Below are 21,167 nucleotides of genomic sequence, written 5' to 3'. Positions count from 1 at the left end.
TTAATTAGATACAGCTTACATGGACATCCTTCCTTTTCTTTCAAAGCTTCCAAATTTCCCTAATGGTGAAAAACAATCGGAGGATGTAGCCGATGCCCATGCGCAATGTGATCCAAAGGAGGAGTCCCCTATCTCGTGACTTCCAAAGAACGTTTGAGGACAAAAACAAGTGCAAACATCCGGACACAACATTAGATGACGATCTATGCACAGTGTGTAACTCTGCAACTCTACATGCCAAGAACAGATGCATACTGGTAAGTAGCATGTTCCTTTCTTTAAGAAACCCTGAGCCCTGTATTTAAAACAAATACATTTTTACTTGTGCAGCCTAGCATCTTGCAGCAGTGGTGGGAGGTATTCCAGAAACTCACATCTGCCAAATTGGTTATCTCTAGGGAGGAAAAGGAATGCAGGGAATCCATCCAAGGTCCAAAAAACACACAGACCCATGTAGTGTCAGACTCTCTCTGATTGGGTCTACTGTGAGGAACAGAGCAATGTCTTGTGGGGACTTTAGGCCTTCCCCCAGACAAGAATAGTAAAAGACTAAAAGCAGCTGGTAGAAATTATGGCAGGCACCTGCTACACAATGGTGTTACTGCCAACTCATATGCCCTCCTTAATAGATATCCAACAACAATGGGAAGACATGGAAGGCCTAATGCCACACTTTTTGGAGAAGAAATGAAAGAGCTAAGCCAGTCTTCGAGGAGGGGCAGAACAAAGTCAATTTTTGCCTCAAGTCTGCACTAGAATCAGCTAATGCTGCACCTTGGCAATTTGCTATGAGGACTGTAATGAGCAGACATTCCTGTCTGTGCACGTCAGGATTCAAGCATGAAGTTCAGGCCACTAAGATCAACATGCCTGTCACTGGAAACCATCTTTTTGGGCCAGAGGTAGATAGGAGCCTAGCGGACATCAAAAAGGCAAACAAGACTGCTAAGGCCATGAAAGCATTGTTGAGTTATTCCTACTGAGAATCATTTTGGCTAGACGCAGGAAGATATTTTTTGTGCCAGAGAAAGCAGCCGTCCAATTTACCAAGTGACTTGATGGGTGCACCACTGCCAATGACCCTCTTAATACACCACACAGAGCAAAGGGTCTGTAATTCCAGTTCAGCCTGTAACCCTCTCGGCTGGCTGATTCAAAATGATCAGGGACCTCATATGGTGACCCACAGTGTCGGGGTCGGGATGGGGACTGGTAGTTATTGTTTACATTGAATGGAATTAAGATCATGCTCCTGTCTGATAGGTATCTGTTTTGCAGTTGTGCTTGGCTTTATCTGCTTTGGAAAAGTAGCTTCTGGTCCTGCAGCGTGATAAGGTACCCAAATGTTCTGACTAGTAGAAAGCCAGCAGTATTGTTGCATGTTATGTTATATAAGCAATAAACTACTGTATCAGGTACACTAACTGAAATGTTTCTTAATTTCTGTGAATCCTAGCTTCAAATCCAGCTTCAATTGCAGCTGCGCTTGCAACTTCAACTGCTACAGAGATCAAAGTTCCAAAGCCGAGAGGGAGGCCAAGAATAGTGAGGCCACCTCCTCCAGAAAGCAACATGTGAGTTGTTTTGCTACATTATAAAATGTAAGCATCAGTCCGCATTCATCAGACTGTGGCACACATCTTTACAGTGCCTGAACATGGCTGTGTAATGAAGTGACTGCAGGTATTGTCTGGTTGGTGAGAACTTCTACATGTTAAAAATCTTGGTCCTGCCAATCAGTGTAATGGTCCAGTTTGGTCCCTTAAAAATACATTTCCTTATTAACTTTTAGTCAGAAGTTCCATATATTAGTTATCAGCATCACATATTTGCATTATCGGGCTACCACACTCTTATTCCACCCTACAGTATTTTAGAGTTCCTTTTCCATTGAATTGTATATGTGACAATGCAAATAACAAAAGGAAAACTATGAACACTGCTATTACATTAGGACAGCCTTTTCCTAAATGTTAACCTAATCTATGCCATTGTAGGAGGGTACCAACTAGCTAATCCTAAATGGCTAAACCTCAATACAGCATTGCGGTCAGACGTCCCAAACCAGGTCCCTCTGAATAAATAATAAGCAACTCCATAAACAAAGCTGTCTTTTGGTAAAGTGACTAGACTTTTTATATGAGGAAGGAGCTATGCCTAAATATTACCACTATATTTAGGTAGACCCACAAAACAAATGTGATGCAGATGCTTAAGCTAACACCTCTACGCCACTGGAAATAGACTCTGGGCAGCTTATGCAATATTTTATAACTTCTGTATGCAACTCCTAACATGGCTATTGTAATGCATTTCAGCCCGTAAGGCACTAATCTCATGGATGAAGGAATAGCATATTCCTAACTTGACTGCATTTAAGGTGGTTTTGTTCCAAAGCGTGAAAACATTGCAAAGTGCACAATTAATTCAGAGAATTTGTGCAAGCCTTGTAGCAATGTTGGACTAAAGTCTAACCCACCGGGAAAAGTCAAGAGTGAATTAGTAAATGGTGGGCTAGTCATTTTAACCAGTGTATTAATGTGCTCTTAATGACCACGCACAGGAGTTGGACAGCTTTAAGAAGGCGGACCTTTGCACAACTATGAAAAGTGGTGCTGTTCTGCCCTGTTCATTTTTTTCTGATTTAGCCCTTTGGTTTCCTACAGAGAATTCAACAATTTTGCAATTCCACTGGAGAGTGCTCTCCTGTTCTGCAATCAAAAGATATTCATTGATGGTCATAAATACTGAAAAACAAAAAGTAAAAAAGAACGATTCAATGAAAATATCACACAAAGCCACACAACATTATAGATCCTATTTCTGCTGTCCATGGAAATTGCAGAATACCTGTAGATTTAAAAATGCACACACTTCAAGGAGCCTGCACCTTCCCTAAGACAGCATGTCTTCTACTGGCATGTGACTATGTGCACACCTTTCAAAAGCATAATAAATACCTTTTATATTGAGTTGTACTAAACTTGTACTGGACATTATAATAATAATAATTCACATTTGTAAAGCGCACAATTAATCAACCAACCCATCGGGCCGGACATACCCTCGACCTGATATTCTCCAATATTAACCCTATCTTTATCGCAGGGATAAGACCATTACTGTGGACGGACCACTCTTTGGTCGAGTTTGACATTCACCTACCTGCTAAAAACGCTAGGCCCTCCTGTCAAATAGCAACCCACAGGAGAAGTTATGCTAACTTCAAGGTTGACATTTTCCAGAGACACTTTGTCCATTCCCCTATAGGAGAAATAAGTGTTGACAAAGCAACAGATAGACTTCAGGACCACATCGCAATGGCTCTTGAGCACTGTTCACGACGGCGTCGCGATGCTAAACCCAGGCGCACCATGTCAGAAAAGTGGTACGGGCAGGAACTGAAATCACTAAAAAGGAAATGTACTATGCTCGAACACAAATGGAGGTTAACAAGAACCCAAGAGACGAGGATAGCCTACAAGAAAGAACTGTCGCAATACACTAAAGCCATTAGGAAGGCAAAAAAGGACTACTTTTCTCGCAGGATTATAGAGAATAAAGACTCCTCCAAAGAGCTTTTTAAAATAGTAAAAGAGCTATGTAGCCCTTCCAGTCTCTCATCTAATCTGATTCCCTCACAAATAAGCTGCGACAAAATGAATAACTTCTTCTGCGAAAAAATAGACAAGATCTATTCATCCTTTCCCAACCCCAATGCGGGCTACCCGGTGGACCACGAGCCACCCACCTCCCAAGCCTGCTGCACTAGCTTCGGCCCATTCTCTGAAGAGGAAGTGGGCAAAGCGATGCTTGAAATCAAATCTGGCTCCCCCCTGGACCCTTGCCCTCATCATATTTTCCGACAACTCATCCCTTTAATCTGCCCTGCAGTGACTCAAGTGCTGAATCATTCGCTAGAAGCGGCAGAATTCCCATCCAGTTGGAAGAACGCCACAGTCGCCCCCCTTTTTAAAAAAAAGCAGGCTTAGATATCAACAACCCGGCCAATTACAGACCCATATCCCAACTTCCCTATCTGTCGGAAGTTCTAGAGAAACTGGTCAATAGGCAACTGGCCAGTTTTCTCGAATCTAACAACCTGTTGGATATCACACAAACAGGTTTTAGGGCCAACAACAGCACGGAAACAACACTCCTGGCCGTGCTTGACAACATCAGAATGCATGTGGACCAGGGGAAAACAGTTGCCCTAATACTGTTGGACCTCTCGGCGGCATTCGACACCGTCCCACACAATCTGCTCCTGGATACCTTAGCATCTAGGGGCATTAGGGACAGAGCACTGGGATGGCTGCGGCCTTTCCTATCGGATAGATCACAATCAGTGCACTTGGGCAAGTTCTCATCCCCACGCCGGATCATCAAATACGGGGTCCCACAGGGGGCCTCGCTAAGCCCTACTCTGTTCAACGTTTTTGTGTCTTTCCTGGATGGAATTGGCAGAAAGTGGGGTGTTGAAATCTGTTCCTATGCCGACAACACTCAACTCACTGTAATCCTGGATGAGAAGAACAACCCCAAAGACAGGCTTCTAAACTGTCTCTCTGATTTGGCTGAATGGATGCACAATCACTATCTTAAGCTAAACGCAGACCAATCAGAGATACTGCTGTTTGGGGGCCACACCCAACTGTGAAACGACAGCTGGTGGCCAGAAGCCCTGGGCATTCCATCTGCCCCGACACCAACAGCAAGGAATCTTGGAATAACAATTGACACCTCCCTGTCCATGAAAACTCATGTAGCTGCTATATGCGGTAAGGGCTTTGCAACACTAAAAATGCTTAAAAGAGTCTTTCCATGGATTCCAATAGAGTGTAGAAAGATCCTAGTCCAGTCTCTCTTGATGAGTAGGCTGGACTATGGAACCTCCCTGTTCGTAGGTATGGCAGAGTATCTCTTCACCAAGCTCCAAATGGTGCAGAACGCAGCGGCCAAGGCTATCTGTATGAAAAGAAAATTTGACTCAGCCACGAGTTGTCTGCGTGATCTACATTGGTTGCCAATGAAGCAAAGAGCAACTTTTAAAATGATGTGTATCACACACAGAGCACTGCACAAGACAGGCCCTCTCATCCTTAGAAATAGGATTCAGTTCTACGCTCCCACCAGGAACCTCCGCTCGCAATTCTCGGCACGGGCAAGAATCCCTCTGGTAAAGAGAGCCAGGATGGGTGAGCGAGCCTTTTCCCACATCGCTGCAATCAAGTGGAACGAACTGCCCATGGCCCTCCGACTTACAGAATGCCACTTGGCATTTAGGAAACAACTAAAAACCTTCCTCTTCCCCCACCTTGACTAATCCACTCGACCTATGCCTACTGCACACGCACTTTAGTAATCTTAGCGCCGTGATATCCCATCGGGATGATTGTTAGCGCTCTACAAGAAATTAAAATAAATAAAAACAATCACCCGTAAGGATCTCTAGGCGCTGGGGGCCGTCGGGTAGATTAAGCAAGCTATTACCCAGAGTCACACGGTGCTGGGCTAATCTGCCACCGGTGCCGGGGATCGAACCGTGATCCCAGATTCCCGAGTCAAGCCGCCCTAGCCGCGGCGCCACACCTATTCCCATTGGGTTTTGAGAGTCTCGTTTGACTTCACAGAGTATAGCTACTATACAGAACTTGGAAAATAAGTAGCTTTTCCTTCAATAATGTAGGATGTTCACTGACGGTCAGAAATGGTAGAGCAGAGTAGTAAGCTCATCTCCAATCGAAATGAGAATGGTATATGAAAACCCAAACCACGGGGGGAACCAACTCGGTTCCACCAAGCTGCACAGCCATGCAAGGCTTATATGAATCCAATGTATTAAATTCCATTAATGTTTGTCCACTTTTTTTCCTTATTTTAAACCGTATCATTTTCAACCTTTATGCTTAAACTCTGTATTCAATTTATTATATTCATATCCCTGATTAGCGTTGAGATTCACAAAGGCTCAGGAGCAGTAATAGGTTCCATGTCATGATTTTATTACAAAAGCCCAATGCATTTTGGAAAAGATTCCCTTAGTCAGGGGCATCTAGAAAATACAAACACATATGTTTTACTCATCTTTATCAACATAATTATTACACCAAAAAATCCATTTGTTATACTAAAAGTAATGTTATCAATGAACTGTGACGCTACGCGACTATCTGGCCTGTTCTCCAAGAGTTTGCATCAACATACTGCATCCCTTCCTTAACATCAACATACTGCCTATAGTCCTTTCTATAACGCCCGTGTTGTTTCCTAAGTGTCAAATAAAGCACAGTTACACAGATTGAATCCAACCCCTTAAACTTCAAGTTTAATATCACCTATTCATTAACCCAGCTGCTATTCTAAGACGAGAACTGTTGTTAGTATGTGATTATTATAACCAAAAAGATTTCTTCAAAGCCGCTTCACTGGCTAGAGTGTTTCTCCGGCATCTGAATTCAAACAGTATTGTTTCATTTATGTTACAGACTGATTTCTCTGGGTTTGCAAAATGTATTGTCCTTTGTGTGAGAGGCTGGGTTTCTGTTGCAGTAACATTCCCCCCCCCCCCCCTTTTTGCCAGAGTACTGATGGCACTTTGATTTGATTGCCCTGGGTCCCTGCAAATCAGGTTCCCAGGGCATGTGTTCATTCCCCACTCAATTGACGCACAATAGTCACAGGTGAAGCCTTGGTAAATGGTACCACAGGTACCCAGGGCACTGTGACCAGGGAGGGCATCTAAGGGCTGCAACACTTATTGTGCCACACTTAGAGTCCCTGTTCCTTTAAACTCACACACGGCCTTTGCAGGCTGCATGTTTTGGTGGAGAACAAAGTGAAGAGTCGACATGGCACACATCCCTGTGTGCCAGTCCTACAACCCACTGCCCTGGCATAGATCAGTCATCCCTCTAGGGGGGTGCCCTATACCAGTGGTGAGGGTATCGGTGCATCAGACCTGTACCCCTACAGTGTGTAGACCAATTTTTTATTTTATTTTTATAAAAAAATTTGTAATCCTGTGAACAGAACACAGCTTTATTAAGCCTACAACCCCGGGGCCGGCAGCAATCCAGTTCAGTAAACCAGCATGAGTTACACAGCTTAAATGCCAACATCCCGGAAGTCCGGCAGCGAATGTGTGTCAATGTTGCATCAATAAAAGTATATCCATATTTACAGTGTTAATAAGAGTGAATAGGAATAACTTTGTCTGTTCTCATAAACATCAGCTGTCAATGAGCGTATGAGCTACAACATAACATAACCCCTCCCCCACCCTGTCGGCCATCTTCTGCCTCAACTACCTACATTCTTCTCCAGTTTATGTACCTGTGTATTCTATACAGTTGGGCCTTGGATCCAACAAAGACAGGCTGTTCCCTATCTCACCTCTAAGGCGAGCCTGTAGATCTTCTACTGCTAATCTGCTAATGCTACCGAAATCTGCAGTCCTCCTTCATGTCCCAGTGCATGCTCCTCATTCAACATTGTCTGAACAGTGATTTCCCCCCCCCCCCCCCCCCCCCCCCAGCCGTGTCACCTATGGCTCCCATATGTGTACCGGCTTTGACCTGCTGGGCATCAACTCCCAATATCGAGTCAATTGATCTTTGCAATAAGTGACCGTATGTAGTCAACCAGCAATGGCGAGGCCGTGGCCTCTTCCAGTGTACTGCCACTTGCCGCTTGGCCAACAACAGTAGCATTGCCAATAACTTAGGACTTCCATTTGGAACCTCCAGGACATATCCCAATAACACCACCAGGTGCGTGAGTGGTATCCACACTGTGGTAATATCTCCGATGTGTCTAACTACCTCTGCCCAAAAGTGCGTCACCCATCTACAGGACCACGCTAGGTGTATGAACGTCGCACCTTGGTATCCACATCTCCAGCACGTGGTTTCCGTATACAGTCCCATGCGATGCAACTGTACCGGTGTGCGGTATACCCTATGTAAGAAGTTAAAATGGATCAGTCTGAGTCTGTAATTTGGCGATAAATGATCCAGTTGAGAGCAACAGCACTCCCATTGTTTCTGTTATTGTCAGTGTAGTGTCTCTTTCTCAGTCCGTTTTTGAGGTGCATGAAGTTACTGGAGATGTCGTTTGTGTGATACTGTATATACTGTATATGCGCGTGATCATTTTCTTAGGAGAGGGGTTAGATTAAATATTCTCTAGCGCAGGGAGGGCCTGTGGCTCTTGAGGGTATTCAGTGTATCCTCGCCTTGCAAGCCGCCCGAGCTGGTAGTATAGTAGTGTATCTGAAACTGAGGGTGTTTGTCCTTTACACATTTGCTGTAGTGTCAGGAACGCAGCTTCCGGGTACAAATCGCTGCCAGTCACCAGGCCGTGAGCCCTAGCCCGCATAGCAGTTACCCGGTCTGTCAATGGCGTCAACAGTGGATTATTGTCAAAAGGAGGGAGGAAGAAAAAGTGATCACTTGATCAACAGACACTATTTACCACTCGGGTTGGTGGAAGGTCCAGTCACAGCGTGTGTCCGTACCTAAGAAAACAACAGGGGGTTGCTGGACTGTTTCAATGTAAAACTAGGGAAGATTTCACTGGGGTGACCAAAGGTGTAAGAGTAACACCCTAGGGCATCCATTTTGTTGGATGGATTTGCCTCACACACCCAGAAGGGTGTCATGCTTCATCATCGGCGGTTGCTCCTCGTCGGGGAGGCGGTGCAATCCCCGACGGGCTCACCTCAAAGAGGGGCTCTTTGGCGGAGATCTTTTTATCCAACAGCCTTATGGTGAGGTGTGGGTGTGTGGGCAAGATGGTGTGTGATAGTGAAATGGGATATTAAAATGTAGCTAGGGGTACCGGAATTCACTTTATTCTGGGGGTCCCCTGGCTGCAATTAAAAACAAGGGACTAGCTCACTAGGTGTCAACAAGTTAGGTCAGGTGACCCTAGATGAGACTAGGGGTGAAGATGGTCGACATGTTTCTCGCAATGGGTAATAATTGCCCGCGATTCATCAGGACCTTAAAAAGGTGAAAAACAACATGCTAGTGTCATGTCAACAGTGGATTCCCACCTATGGGCATAGATGGAGCATATAATTCACGTACTCCACCCCGCTTCGCTATACTTTGCCATGCCCAGCGCAGTGCCTCAACCGTGTCAATTTCTTGATGGGGTCGCCTATAACGTTGATACACCGCTGCATTTAATTGAGTCAGGGCAAGCCTATCCAGTTCTATCGCCACGTGTGACTGATACGGCGTCGGATGGTGCCAAAAATGTAGATATTGCTCTTGCGCACTATAGGCGTAAAGTTCAAAATCGGGGGTGCATAGCCCCCCCTGAGCAAAGAGTAGTGTCAGGATATTCCAGAATATCCAAGGTTGCTTGCCTGCCCATACAAGTTCAAGTACGGCCGACCTTAGACGCCTGAAAAAATGCATGTTGAGCGGCATAGGAATATTAACAAAAAGATATAATAATTTGGGTAGCAGGACCATTTTGGCGATCGCTATGCGTCCCATTAGTGATAGCTGTAGGTTTTTCCACCTTTGCACTTTAGTCTCAATCCACTCAATAGCTCTGCCATAATTCGCCGTCCACATGTCCTGTGTAGATCTACTAATCATGATACCCAGATAGCGCGTTTCAGCTCCTGCCCACTGTATGGGATATTCTGCTTCACATGTTCCATCTGTGAGAGCTAATATGGTGGATTTTGCCCAGTTTATTTGAACCCCCGTATCTAATCAATTCCCTCATTAATATGTTAAAATTATCTTTAGGATTAATCATGTAAATCGTCATGTCGACTGCGTAAAGCGAGATCAACAGTCCTCTGGACATGAAGCCTATACTTCTGTGCGTATGATGTTGACGAAGCCTAGCCGTGTAGACCAATTCTTAGACATTGTAAGTGCAGTGCGGCCATTAAGAGTATATGGTGCTGGGAGTTCCGCACGTTAAACCCACTTTGATGCCAGTTTGGGATTTAATGAAAAATGCACACAGAGGGCCTCTTAGAGATGCCACCTGAAAAACGACCTAACACTAGTGCCAGTTGCCACCACCAGTCATGTTTCTGGACCCCTGGATCGAGAGCCTGCTGCTCTCTGGGTATGAAACAATGCACATCCTCGGGCGAGGTGCCACAGCTCTCAGTCCCCGCCATCTTGTAGATGGGAGGACCCAGCCAACTAGAGTGAGGCAAATGCTGGAGGGTGGCATAAAAGGGGGGTGTACCCACCCCAGGGAAGGGACCCATTGGTCCCAACCTTTACCTACCTGTATCACCCCTAAATCTACTATTTAGGGGCAACCCCATACCTTGCCTCCTCAGACAAGAACTGACTAAGAAGAGAAGGACCGAAGAGCCATGCTGAAAACTAAGAGGAGGAGGACACCCATTGACTTGTCCCCATCCCGAACCTGCTCCACTGTCCCCACCTCGAACCTGCTACAGCGAAACTCCAGTGTGTCCTGGAGCCGGTAACCTCAAGAACCCCGAGGACCTGCCCTGCCTTCCACAAGACGGACTTTGTCTTTTGTGAGCACCACTCTGCACCCGTCGCCTATTATCCAAGTTAGAGTGGCCCAACACCACAAGGAGTACTCCCCTGCGATCCTATTCTGAAATCTGGTGATCTCTGACCGGCTTTTGATCTCCAAGCAAAGCCTGCAGCCTCTTTCTGGGGGACCCCCGACCGCGACTGGGGCTGGTAAGAAAACCCTATGCTTAAAGACACCCCTGCACCCGACGTTCCACGACCTTGGGTGGCCCAACAAACGGTGCCCCAGCATCCCAACTTACCTCTCCAACCGGTGGTCACCTCCAGAAGATCTTTGTCCCCGAGCCTGCTGTCTTTGTTGCAACCAGAGAATCCCAATTGAAAACAGGGCACCGAGGCCAAAACAGCACACTGCACCCAGCCGCCCCTGCACCACTGCGGGTGTACTTTGGGTGCTAACTCTGATCCCCCTTTGTCCCGAGCCTATCACCCGGAGCTTTGCTCCCACATCCGCGTGGCCTACTAGTGAGCAGCCACCAACAGAAGCCCCCACCCCCCATTGGATAACATTGGGCCTCAGCACTCTCCACCCGGCCGCCGTAGTGCCGCTGAGGGTGCTGCTTTCTGAGTGCATCCTTGACCCTGGGGGAACCCTTGCTCTAACCCCTGAATACCAACTCCCACAGACTTGTACTTACCTGTAAACTGATAACTCAATTATAGGATTTAATTGACTGCTTTTTCCAAAAAATTGTTGTGTGTGTGTAGTTGGCTTTGTATGAAACATTGAAAAACACCAAATAATAAAAAACTGCTTTACTTACCTTTTCTCAAGGAAACTTCCAGGGTGATATCAAGGCATATCGCACGGAGTATAAAAAGTAATCCTTAAAGTAATCTGTAAAGTAATTGAACAGTAGTTTCCACTGTATTGAAAGCATTTACAATCCTTTAACAGTCCTTTTCATTCAGCTTGCTTATATTGTTCAACATGCCTTGAAAAGTTCAATTTACACTTCCCTGTACCAGGCTTCCGTGGTTCTAGAAAATAGTTTTAATTAAATATTTTTATACAAGCAAAATTGGCCTGAGTTCTGAGAGTGTGACATCATTTGCTGATTGAGTGTGTACAACAAATACTTAACACTACCCTCAGATAAAGTCCTACTGCTCGCCAACACTACCGCTGCCTGCCTTTGGGGTTCCACTGGACGCTGTGCACACTATACCTCATATTCGGTATAGTAGTTACAGAGCCAGCTTCCTACATTCCCCCCACCCAGACTGCATGAGGCCCAGTAAGGTGAAATCCGATCTCAAAAGGCACCCCTGCATTCGGCCGCTCTGCGTCCTGGAGAGGAGTACCTGAGGTGCAACTATGTTCCCGAGTTCTCCAACTTACCTGCACAGCTGTTGGTTCCTCACAGAAGACTTCCTGGACCGAGCCTGCAGCTAAAAACCAAACCGGCAATCTCCATTGAAAACAGGGCACCCTACTCCAATCCAACACTCTGCACTTGGCGACCCCTGTGCCGCTGTGGGTGCGCCTTGTGTGCTAACTAGGATCACTTGGTATAGGAAGCTGGCTCTTTATATACTACACCAAAATGAGGTATAGTGTGCAGAGTCCAGTGGTACACACACGCACTGTAGGATCATATTGCTCATGCAGCTATGCCCTAACCTGCCGGATGATGCATCCGGCCATTAGGTTTTTTAAAGCCTTCTAGAGGGTCGACTTACCTGTGCCGCAGGCAGTGGTCTGTCCATGGTTTTATCGACTCATTAGTCTGCACCAAAACACGTATGTATATATATATATATATATATATATATATATATATATATATACACACACACTAGCAGCCCGTCCCGACCTTGTCCGGGAGCAACAGGCTTCCCCCGCCCCCCTAAGCCCCCCCCCCCCCCCCCTGCCCCCCCTGCCCCGACATTGTCCAGCAGCCCGGGCCCCCGCCTGCCCCGACATAGGTCCCCTTAACTCAGCCACCGCTCCGCTGGCCCGTCTGCTGCTCCTCACGTCACCGCTCCTTCCCCGCACCATGTCCGCCGCTCCCTTACCTCAGCCGCCGCTCCTCCAGCCTGTCCGCTGCTGGCACCTCCGCTGGCCTGTCCGCTCCTCGTCGCGCTCCTGGACGCCGCTCCTCCCCGTGCTCCTGACGTGAGCAGGCACGTCGCGTCCGGCGCTACTTCAGAGGGACTACTTTTTTTTACTGTAAATTTTTTAAATAACGTTTTTTTGAAAATGTACATAGCCTATAACCATCTACACACCCTGACGATTCCAACGGTGTATCGGGTGTGTGGATTGGCGCTGTGGTTCCCGAGTTTACCCGCCTCAAAGGCTGAAAGTTCTTCCTTTATTATAGTAGTATAGATATATACTAGCAGCCCGCCCCGGTTTTGCCCGGGGCAGAAGGGGGCTGGGGGCAGCATTTTTAGCCTCTGAGCACCCCCCCAAACATTGCCTAGACCGCATCCCTCCCGCCCCGACATTGGCCATACCACCTCCCGTCTCGAGCTTTCAGCCTACAGCCTTGAGCCTCCCGCCTGCCGCCCGCCCCGACATTGGCCATACCGCCTCGCGCCTTGAGCCCGCCTCCCGCCTGCCTTTTCCTTACCTGAGCCGCCACTCCTCACCGCAAGTCACCGCTCCTCCCTGCATATCGTCATTACGTTACGTGTAGGTCGCGATCAGCGCTACGTCGCGGCCAGTGCTTGTTTTAGGGGACTACTTTGTTTACAAATTTTAATTTTTGGATTTACGTTTCGCCTATGTCCATCTACACACCCTGAAATTTTCATAGATGTATCGGGTGTGTAGATTGGCGCTGTGGTTCCCGAGTTTACCTTGCCAAAAGGTGCAAGTTCTCTCTTTATAATAGTAGTATAGATATATATATATATATATTTTTTTTTTTAGAGGCATGTGAGATGTAGACCACATGCTTTGCATACTCCTGCCATCTAGTGTTGGGTCCGGATACTTGCTAGTTCTTTTTCTTCAAAGAAGTATTTCAAGTCACGAGATAGGTGACTCCTCCTTTTGGTGATAGTGCGCATAGGCATCGACTCCATTTTTTGTTTTTTCCGCCATTCGGTTCGCATGTGTATTGCAGCTCTCCATTTCAAAACCGTTCTTCGGGTTCCCATTGGTGCACAATACACTCTACAAGTGTTGGTATTATTTACAATGTATATCCCACTACTCTGCGTATTGTATCCGTTGATCAAAACCTCTATTTTGATAGAAAAACTCCAGGAAGGCTGTCCTGCCTAACCGCGTCGGTCCACCTTGCAGTCAATTGAATGGACTCAATTCAAATTCTATCCTCTGTGCCACATGCGTAGTATCTACGCACCGACTCACACGAAATGTGCAACTTGTGCTGGTTCCCGTAGCACAACGAGCAGGACTGCAATGGGTGCTGATCATTTTGATCGAAGAAAATGCTACGCGATTGTCTGGCACCATGTTGTGAAATGCAAAAGTCCAATACACGCCGGACATCTTTGGTCCAGGGGATACTCATCAATAGTCATAATCTCTGAATAATTCCCGCCCATGTGCGGGATCACAGAATATATATATATATATATATATATATATATATATATCCTGGTGGTGTGAAATTGCCGCGGAAGCCAGCCGCGTGTGGAGGACCCGCTTGCAAGTAGCCCGAAGGAAGTCTGGCGCTTTGTTGCGTTTCCAATGAACTTGGTTGTTACTTCGGACCGCCTCACAAACCAGTTCGGGCTGCACTGTTCCCATGAGGCACAGGGTCAGACTGATTTGCATATAGCCATGTCTGAACTGGGGTGGCAGAGTGGGCTAAAGAACGGTGATGGATTAAACCCAGATCTCTTGACTGGGTGTGAGTGTCTGATTGATTCAGAAGCTCCGTCCATCACCAACCCCTTTTGTACCGCTTTTGGCCGCCATAAGTGTGGCAGGGTATACTCAGACGTGAGTCCCTTGCTCACTTTGCCACTGGATTCAAGCAAGCCGGGCTGAAGAAGGCTGGAATGCCAGATACCGGTCCTCGGAAGCTTGTTTCCGGTCCAGGGAAGACATGGCTTGGCAGTTCGGGCTGCACTGTTCCCATGAGGCACAGGGTCAGACTGATTTGCATATAGCCATGTCTGAACTGGGGTGGCAGAGTGGGCTAAAAAACGGTGATGGATTAAACCCAGATCTCTTGACTGGGTGTGAGTGTCTGATTGATTCAGAAGCTCCGTCCATCACCAACCCCTTTTGTATCACAAACCATCCCAGCAACTGGTTATTGCCTAGTGGCAGCCCGGATCTGACGGGGGAGTACACGGACACTGACCTGTTGCTCCGTGACCGTGCTGGGGGAATCAAGTGAGGCAGAGCGTAAGGGGACTCATGTGAGATCGTTTGGCAACAACTGAACATTTTTACGGGAACAAACATCAAACCTCAAATGGCACAGGCAGCGTCAACAGGAGTTAGAGCCCCACAGAAGATGAATGGTACTCTTGTGTCTTCTGGGATAGGTAGTCCTTAACAACGGACTACGAAACGGAAACTACTGACTGTGAATGGGGGCCAGCTGCACTCGGAACATTTGGGAGGAGCCAAGAAGGTTTAAAACCAAAATGTTGCAGGACTTCCCTTTCACTAAAGGCATCTGATGAAGACAGTCGTCGAAATGCATTATGCCGTACCTACCAGTAAATAAACGACCTTTCTCTAATCCCCGCTGTGTCCTCTACGGTTGCTTTGCAAAATGTTGCCTGGTGGTGTGATACATATATATATGTATGTATGTATGTATGTATGTATGTGTGTGTATATATATATGCAAAAACTGTTAATTTTCTGGATATGGAAATCTATATTTCTGAGAACCGCATACAAACGAGATTATACAGAAAGCCCACAGCAGGCAATACCATCCTGCATGCGGCTAGTCACCATCCTAGCCACCTGATACGCAGCATTCCCTATGGGGAAATGTTGCGTATCAGGCGCATCTGCAGCAGTGATGAGGAATGCGAGTTAGCTCAGGAGGCGAGCAAAAGTAGATTCCTTGCCAGGGGATATTCTAGATCCTTAGTTGAGTCTGCACAGAAAAGAACTCAACTGATATCCCGGGAAACTGCTCTGGTCCCTAGAAATAGAGAGGCAGAAATGTCCCCGGCTGGGGATGTTATCAGACCACGCATGATTGCTACATATAGCCGTCAGCACCTAGCCATGAGAAAGATATTCAACCAAAATTGGAACCTCATATTGGGTGATCCGGTCATTGGCAACAAAATATTGAAAAAACCACTCCTCACTTTCAGGAAATCTAAATCTATGGCCAATACTTTGGTCAAAAACACCTTGGAACCCCAAATGTCAGCTACGTGGAAGGCCTTAGGAAGTGGATTTAAGAAGTGCATACAGTGTAAGGCGTGTAAGTATGGGGTCAACAAGAACAATTACGTTGTCCCATTCTCACGAACACCTAAAAACATCACCAAACGCCTCACGTGTAAGACAGACTATGCGGTCTATGTGCTGGAGTGCACTTGTGGACTCAGGTATGTGGGTAGCACCCGCCTGCCGGTCCACAAGCGTGTGCTCCAGCACATCAGAGCCATCATTAATAAAGACCAAGCCTACCCTGTGGCTAGGCATTTCGAACAGGAGCATAGTTCTAATCCGGTGCATCTATCTTATTTTGTTATTGATGCAGTATGGCCAATGAAGAGAGGAGGGAATCGTGATGCAAAATTACGTCTCCTTGAGACGAGATACATCTTAGAGCTAGACAGCAAGCAACCGCAGGGGCTCAATGCGACAGAGGATCTGTACACCTGTTTGTAAAAGATTAGGATACTTGTATATTCAGTCCTCGACAGCATCTAATACAAGATGGATTCTATGCTGTATTATAACTGCACTGCTTAAAGGGTATTTGGTTTTTATCTTGATGAATAATGTTGGTATAACACCTAAATCACCGTCGTCTCCTCATATTCTGACTAAAGAGCTTTTTCAAGTAAGGAGAGGCAACCCCATGGCGCAAGGCCATGGGATTGATTTTTTTAAAACAAAACCTGTTTTCTTTAAATGAATTTTCATTTAATTTTTAGCACTTTATGCACCAGCACTTTAGAAAATCATATAAATTTTGCACTTCTTCAGTTGCCGATGATCCGATAATGCAATAAGTACATGTATGCAATTTTTTAAGGGTTGTTGCCCACTGGGGCTTGATTTTCTCTGCAATGTGCGTTGTACATTTGGGAAGTGATATGAGCAACGTGAATAGTAACATTTTGTGATCTAATAGGATAAGCCATTTGATCACGTTCACTCGTTGATTAACCTGTATTCATACAGTGATTAATAATAGTGTTTTTTTAAATGTGTAAATATATATTTATATATTTTATTAATTAAGCCACTTGTACATATAACATTGTATTTTTGAAAAATGTATACAAATGTTAGCACATGGAAACGCAGTATTTCTTTCATGTTGTCAGAACCCATTTGAAAAATTGCGCGCGCACTGTCACTTTAAAAGATCGGCATTGGCTCTCAGCAACTTGCCATGTGATCAAGCTTTGTAAAGGCGAAACGCGTAATGGCGGCGGCAGGCTTGCTGGAATGAATAAATCACCTCGATTAAGCACTCATCACTGGGTCTGTTCTTTCGTCATTTCTGGATTTTTGTTCTGAGGCGGCTGCTTCAGTTGATGGCGAATTTGAGTGCATATATATATATATATTTGTATATATATGTTCGAGGCATGTGGACTGCTGAATTAATTTCTGTGCATAGATCGCCGCCTAGTGTTGGGTCCGGACGATTGCACCTTGTTGTCCTGGAAGAGTCTTCGAAGTATCACAAGATAGGTGGCTCCTCCCTTGGATTACAGTGCGCATGGGCATCCTCTCCATCTTCAGATTGTTTTTTTCCGCCATTGGGTTCGGATGTTTTTCCTACACTCCAAGTTCGGAATCAAAACAGAACTTTTTTAAAGACCTTCGGCCTCAACAGTATTGTTATCGCTCGGTGCCTATTACCTCGGTTAAACTTCCTACTCCTCTCCGGTCGTCGACGCGGGCAATTGGGCATGTCGACGCCACATTGGCCTATTGTCGATGGAACGAAGTCCATTTAAATTCTGCCCACCATGCCATTCCAAGTACCCGCATACTGGCAGACCTCCAGTATGCAACAAGTGCTTGTCACCGGACCATAAAGAAGATTGCCTGGCCTGTGCTCAATTCCGTTCCAAAAAGACGATCCGGAATCGACGGGCCACTAGGCAAGAGATGCAGAGACCAGCACCAGAACCGGAAAACATTTTCTTCGACGACCAAGACCTCGACGTAAAAGACTCGGATCTAGAGATCGTGGCCGCCAAGGACGATTCGGAAGACTAACCGATCCCGCAGGGGCGAACCGTGACTACACTGCCCCTGAAACCCACTCTACCGAGAACAAAGGCTCCGGTCGAGGCATCGCCAACAGGCCTTAGCCAAGATCAAGACACTGATTCAATAGCCCTGCATTCAAGCTCGGCTACGAATACCAAGAAAAAGCCCTTTGACACACCAGGCCCAAGTTACGTTCTCAAAAAACCAAAGGTTGTCGATCCGAAGGCTGTCGGACCGAAGGTCATCATACCGAAATGTACTAACCTCGAAGATTCAGGAAACCGAATGGGCAACTTTCCTCTCGTCAAAAGGTTAAGAAAATTCAATAAATGGATCTGGGCAGCGATTCATTTCAACACATCTCAATAAAACCAGCAGCGAAGAAGAATGCTGCAGTCAGTCACCAACAACTGACTTAAGGAATACCTCACTACTTACAGCAACATATGGCACCTACTCTGCAGAGGAGATAATTAATATAATTAGAAAGGGCAAAAGTAATGGGGCACCGGGGCCGAACGGTATCCCGCAAGCCACCTATAAACACGCACCTGAATACTGGGGTTCACCTCTGGAAAAACTATTTGCAGATGTGCAAACTTATTACTTGATTCCTGAAAGTTGGCAAGGCTCCATCATCACGCCCATATACAAAGGTGGAGATAGAGCTAACCCTCTTAATTATCAACTAATAACATTGCAGGATGTAGAAGCCAAATATTTTGCATCACTCCTAAAAGATCTGGTAAACTGGTCAGGAGAAAAAGAAATGATCCCAATTAACCAAACTGGTTTCAGAGAAGGAATCGGAACAACCTCAAACATTTTATCTATTACAATGATTGCCGAAAAATGCCAGCGCACTAAAAAGGATTTGAACCTGTGCTTCATAGACTTGCAAGCCGCCTTTGATAGTGTGGGTCGGAACCTACTATGGGCTAAGCTGAGAGCATGGGCTATACCAGAGAGCATATTAAGGGGCCTGCTGTTATTCTACTCTGACACTTGGACACAAATCAAACTATGGAATGGATCACACTTATCAAGAAAAGTTCTTACAGCAACCGGCTAAAACAGGGTTGTGTCCTGGCTCCACAATTATTCAGTTTATTTATCTCAGATCTCTCAGGTAAATTAAACAACTGCAATGCTTACTCGCCGAAACTAGTCAACTTTCAACTCACTCACCTGGCATATGCCGACGACATTGTGCTTATGAGCTTAACTAAAGTAGGCTTGTCCAGACTACTAACAGAACTGTCAGAATTCCTGTCTGCAAACAACCTTGCTCTCAACCTATCCAAAACAAAAACAATGTTAATCACCAACTGACGATCAGCACATCTTAACATCATGCTGGAAGGCAAAAAGTTGGAAAGGGTATCAAGTTATAAATACTTGGGATATTACATCGATGACCAGCTTACCCTAAAAGATCAAAAAAATTATCTGACGGAAAGAGCAGGAGCTTTAATATTTGCACTTAGTACTCTGTCAAAAAAATTGGAAGGCCCATCGCTCAAACCACTACTGACAGTGATTGCTAGCAAAGTACTTACCACCTTAGCATATGCTAGTGTAGCAATGCAGGGTAAGGATGCTATTATTCTTAACAACCTAATTACAAAAATCTATAAAAAGGTTCTTCAACTTCCTAGCTCAGCCTCACCAGCGCAGACGCGCCTAGAATTTAGCCTAATGAATGAAGCACTGGGAAGATTCTACACATGTATCAAGGTGTGGTACCGAATTAACCCCTTCGATGCTCATGACTAGCTCAGCTCGTCATGAGGTACACCTCTCGTGTGCTCATGACGAGCTGAGCTCGTTATGAAAAATGGGAATCAAGCACTTTCAGCACTGAAGAAGAATTCCAATAGCAGCGATGGTGTTAAGCAGAACGCCACTGATAATCTTAACAGATTTTTATGGCAGGAGCTGGAAACACAAAAAAACTCAGAAGCTAACAAATACTTGACTTGCGCTCTGGAGCAAACATGCACTGCAAATTTGTGGGACAAAAACTTGCCATTTATCTCTTTCAAACAGGCATTAAATAAGGCGGCCAAATTTCATTTGTTGATGACTGACAGACATATTCTCAGACCGCTCCCATTCATGGACTGTGATCAACAGTTACAAAATACTTACCCCGGCTGCCTATTTAGACACAACTTATTCTGTTTTCATCAAAAAAAGGCTGATGGCTCTGAGATTCGGCTAACATCCAACTTTGGCCGATGAACCTGCCTGGAAACATACTGAAAAAGTTGTCTGTCGCCTCTCTGGCAACACAAAAGAAGACTTAATTCATATTATATGCCACTGCAAGAAGCTGAATTGGGAGCAAACACTTTTCTTAAAGAACATTTTTCGGGCCAAGAATCTACGCACCTGTAGGACTGCTGTTATTGGTGGTTTGGACTCCACAGCCCCTATAATCAACTGCAAGATGATAACGTTCTTGATGGCCTTTGAAACCGATTGAAGGTTATTCAGCATTTTAAGATTTCATAAGACTTTTCCTTTATTTCAAACTTTTTTCTTTTAAATTGCATTGCATTTTTTAGCCGCTGGAAGAGTTATCAGTAAGATTATACCTTGATGAACTTTATTTCTCTCCTTTATGAGACCTATTTCTTTTTTTTTCTTTTTTATATTGGTTGCTGATTGTAAAGGACATTTGTTATGGTTTTAATTAACTAAACAAAGCTTAAACCACTACTGTCTGGAACTAACTTCTACTCCACCCAACATACCACCCAGACACCGTCCAATGTCCACAGAACACATCGCCCTGTTACAACAAGAGGTTAAAAGCATGCTGGAAAAGGGGGCCATAGAGCCAGTCCCTTTCCAGCACCAAGGAACAGGAGTATACTCACTATACTTCCTCATTCCCAAGAAGGACGGGTTCCTCAGACCAATACTGGACCTCAGACCCCTAAACCAGTACATACTTTCGGAGCACTACCACATGATCACTCTACAGCAATTCCTCCTGTTGCTACAGCAAGGAGACTTCCTAGAGACCTTAGACCTCAAGGATGCATACTTCCACATACCTATACATTCTTCCCACAGAAAGTATCTCAGGTTCACAATACAAAACCAGCTCTATCAATTCAAAGTTCTCCGCTTTGGGGTGACCACAGCTCCGAGAGTGTTCACAAAATATCTAGCGACAGTAGCTGCACATCTGAGGAGACAACACATTCACGTGTTTCCATACCTGGACGATTGGCTGA

General features: G+C 45.5%; 1 protein-coding gene across 4 annotated transcripts in view; it reads left to right on the top strand.

Annotated features, from left to right (window-relative positions):
• The window catches only part of PSIP1 (PC4 and SRSF1 interacting protein 1), a 560,846-nt gene that overhangs the window by 213,446 nt on the left and 326,233 nt on the right, over nucleotides 1–21,167 (top strand). For all 4 annotated transcript variants that reach the window (XM_086961408.1, XM_086961410.1, XM_086961411.1 and 1 more), the window contains one exon: nucleotides 1,457–1,574. In XM_086961408.1, coding sequence (XP_086817534.1) covers nucleotides 1,457–1,574 — 118 coding nt within the window. The remainder of the gene's footprint in view (nucleotides 1–1,456; nucleotides 1,575–21,167) is intronic.

This window comes from Lissotriton vulgaris, chromosome 3_1 (assembly GCF_964263255.1).
Source record: "Lissotriton vulgaris chromosome 3_1, aLisVul1.2, whole genome shotgun sequence".
Classification (NCBI taxonomy): Eukaryota; Metazoa; Chordata; class Amphibia; order Caudata; family Salamandridae; genus Lissotriton; species Lissotriton vulgaris.
The sequence above is the reverse complement of the archived record's forward strand: the minus strand, read 5'-3'. Positions and strand labels throughout refer to the sequence as shown.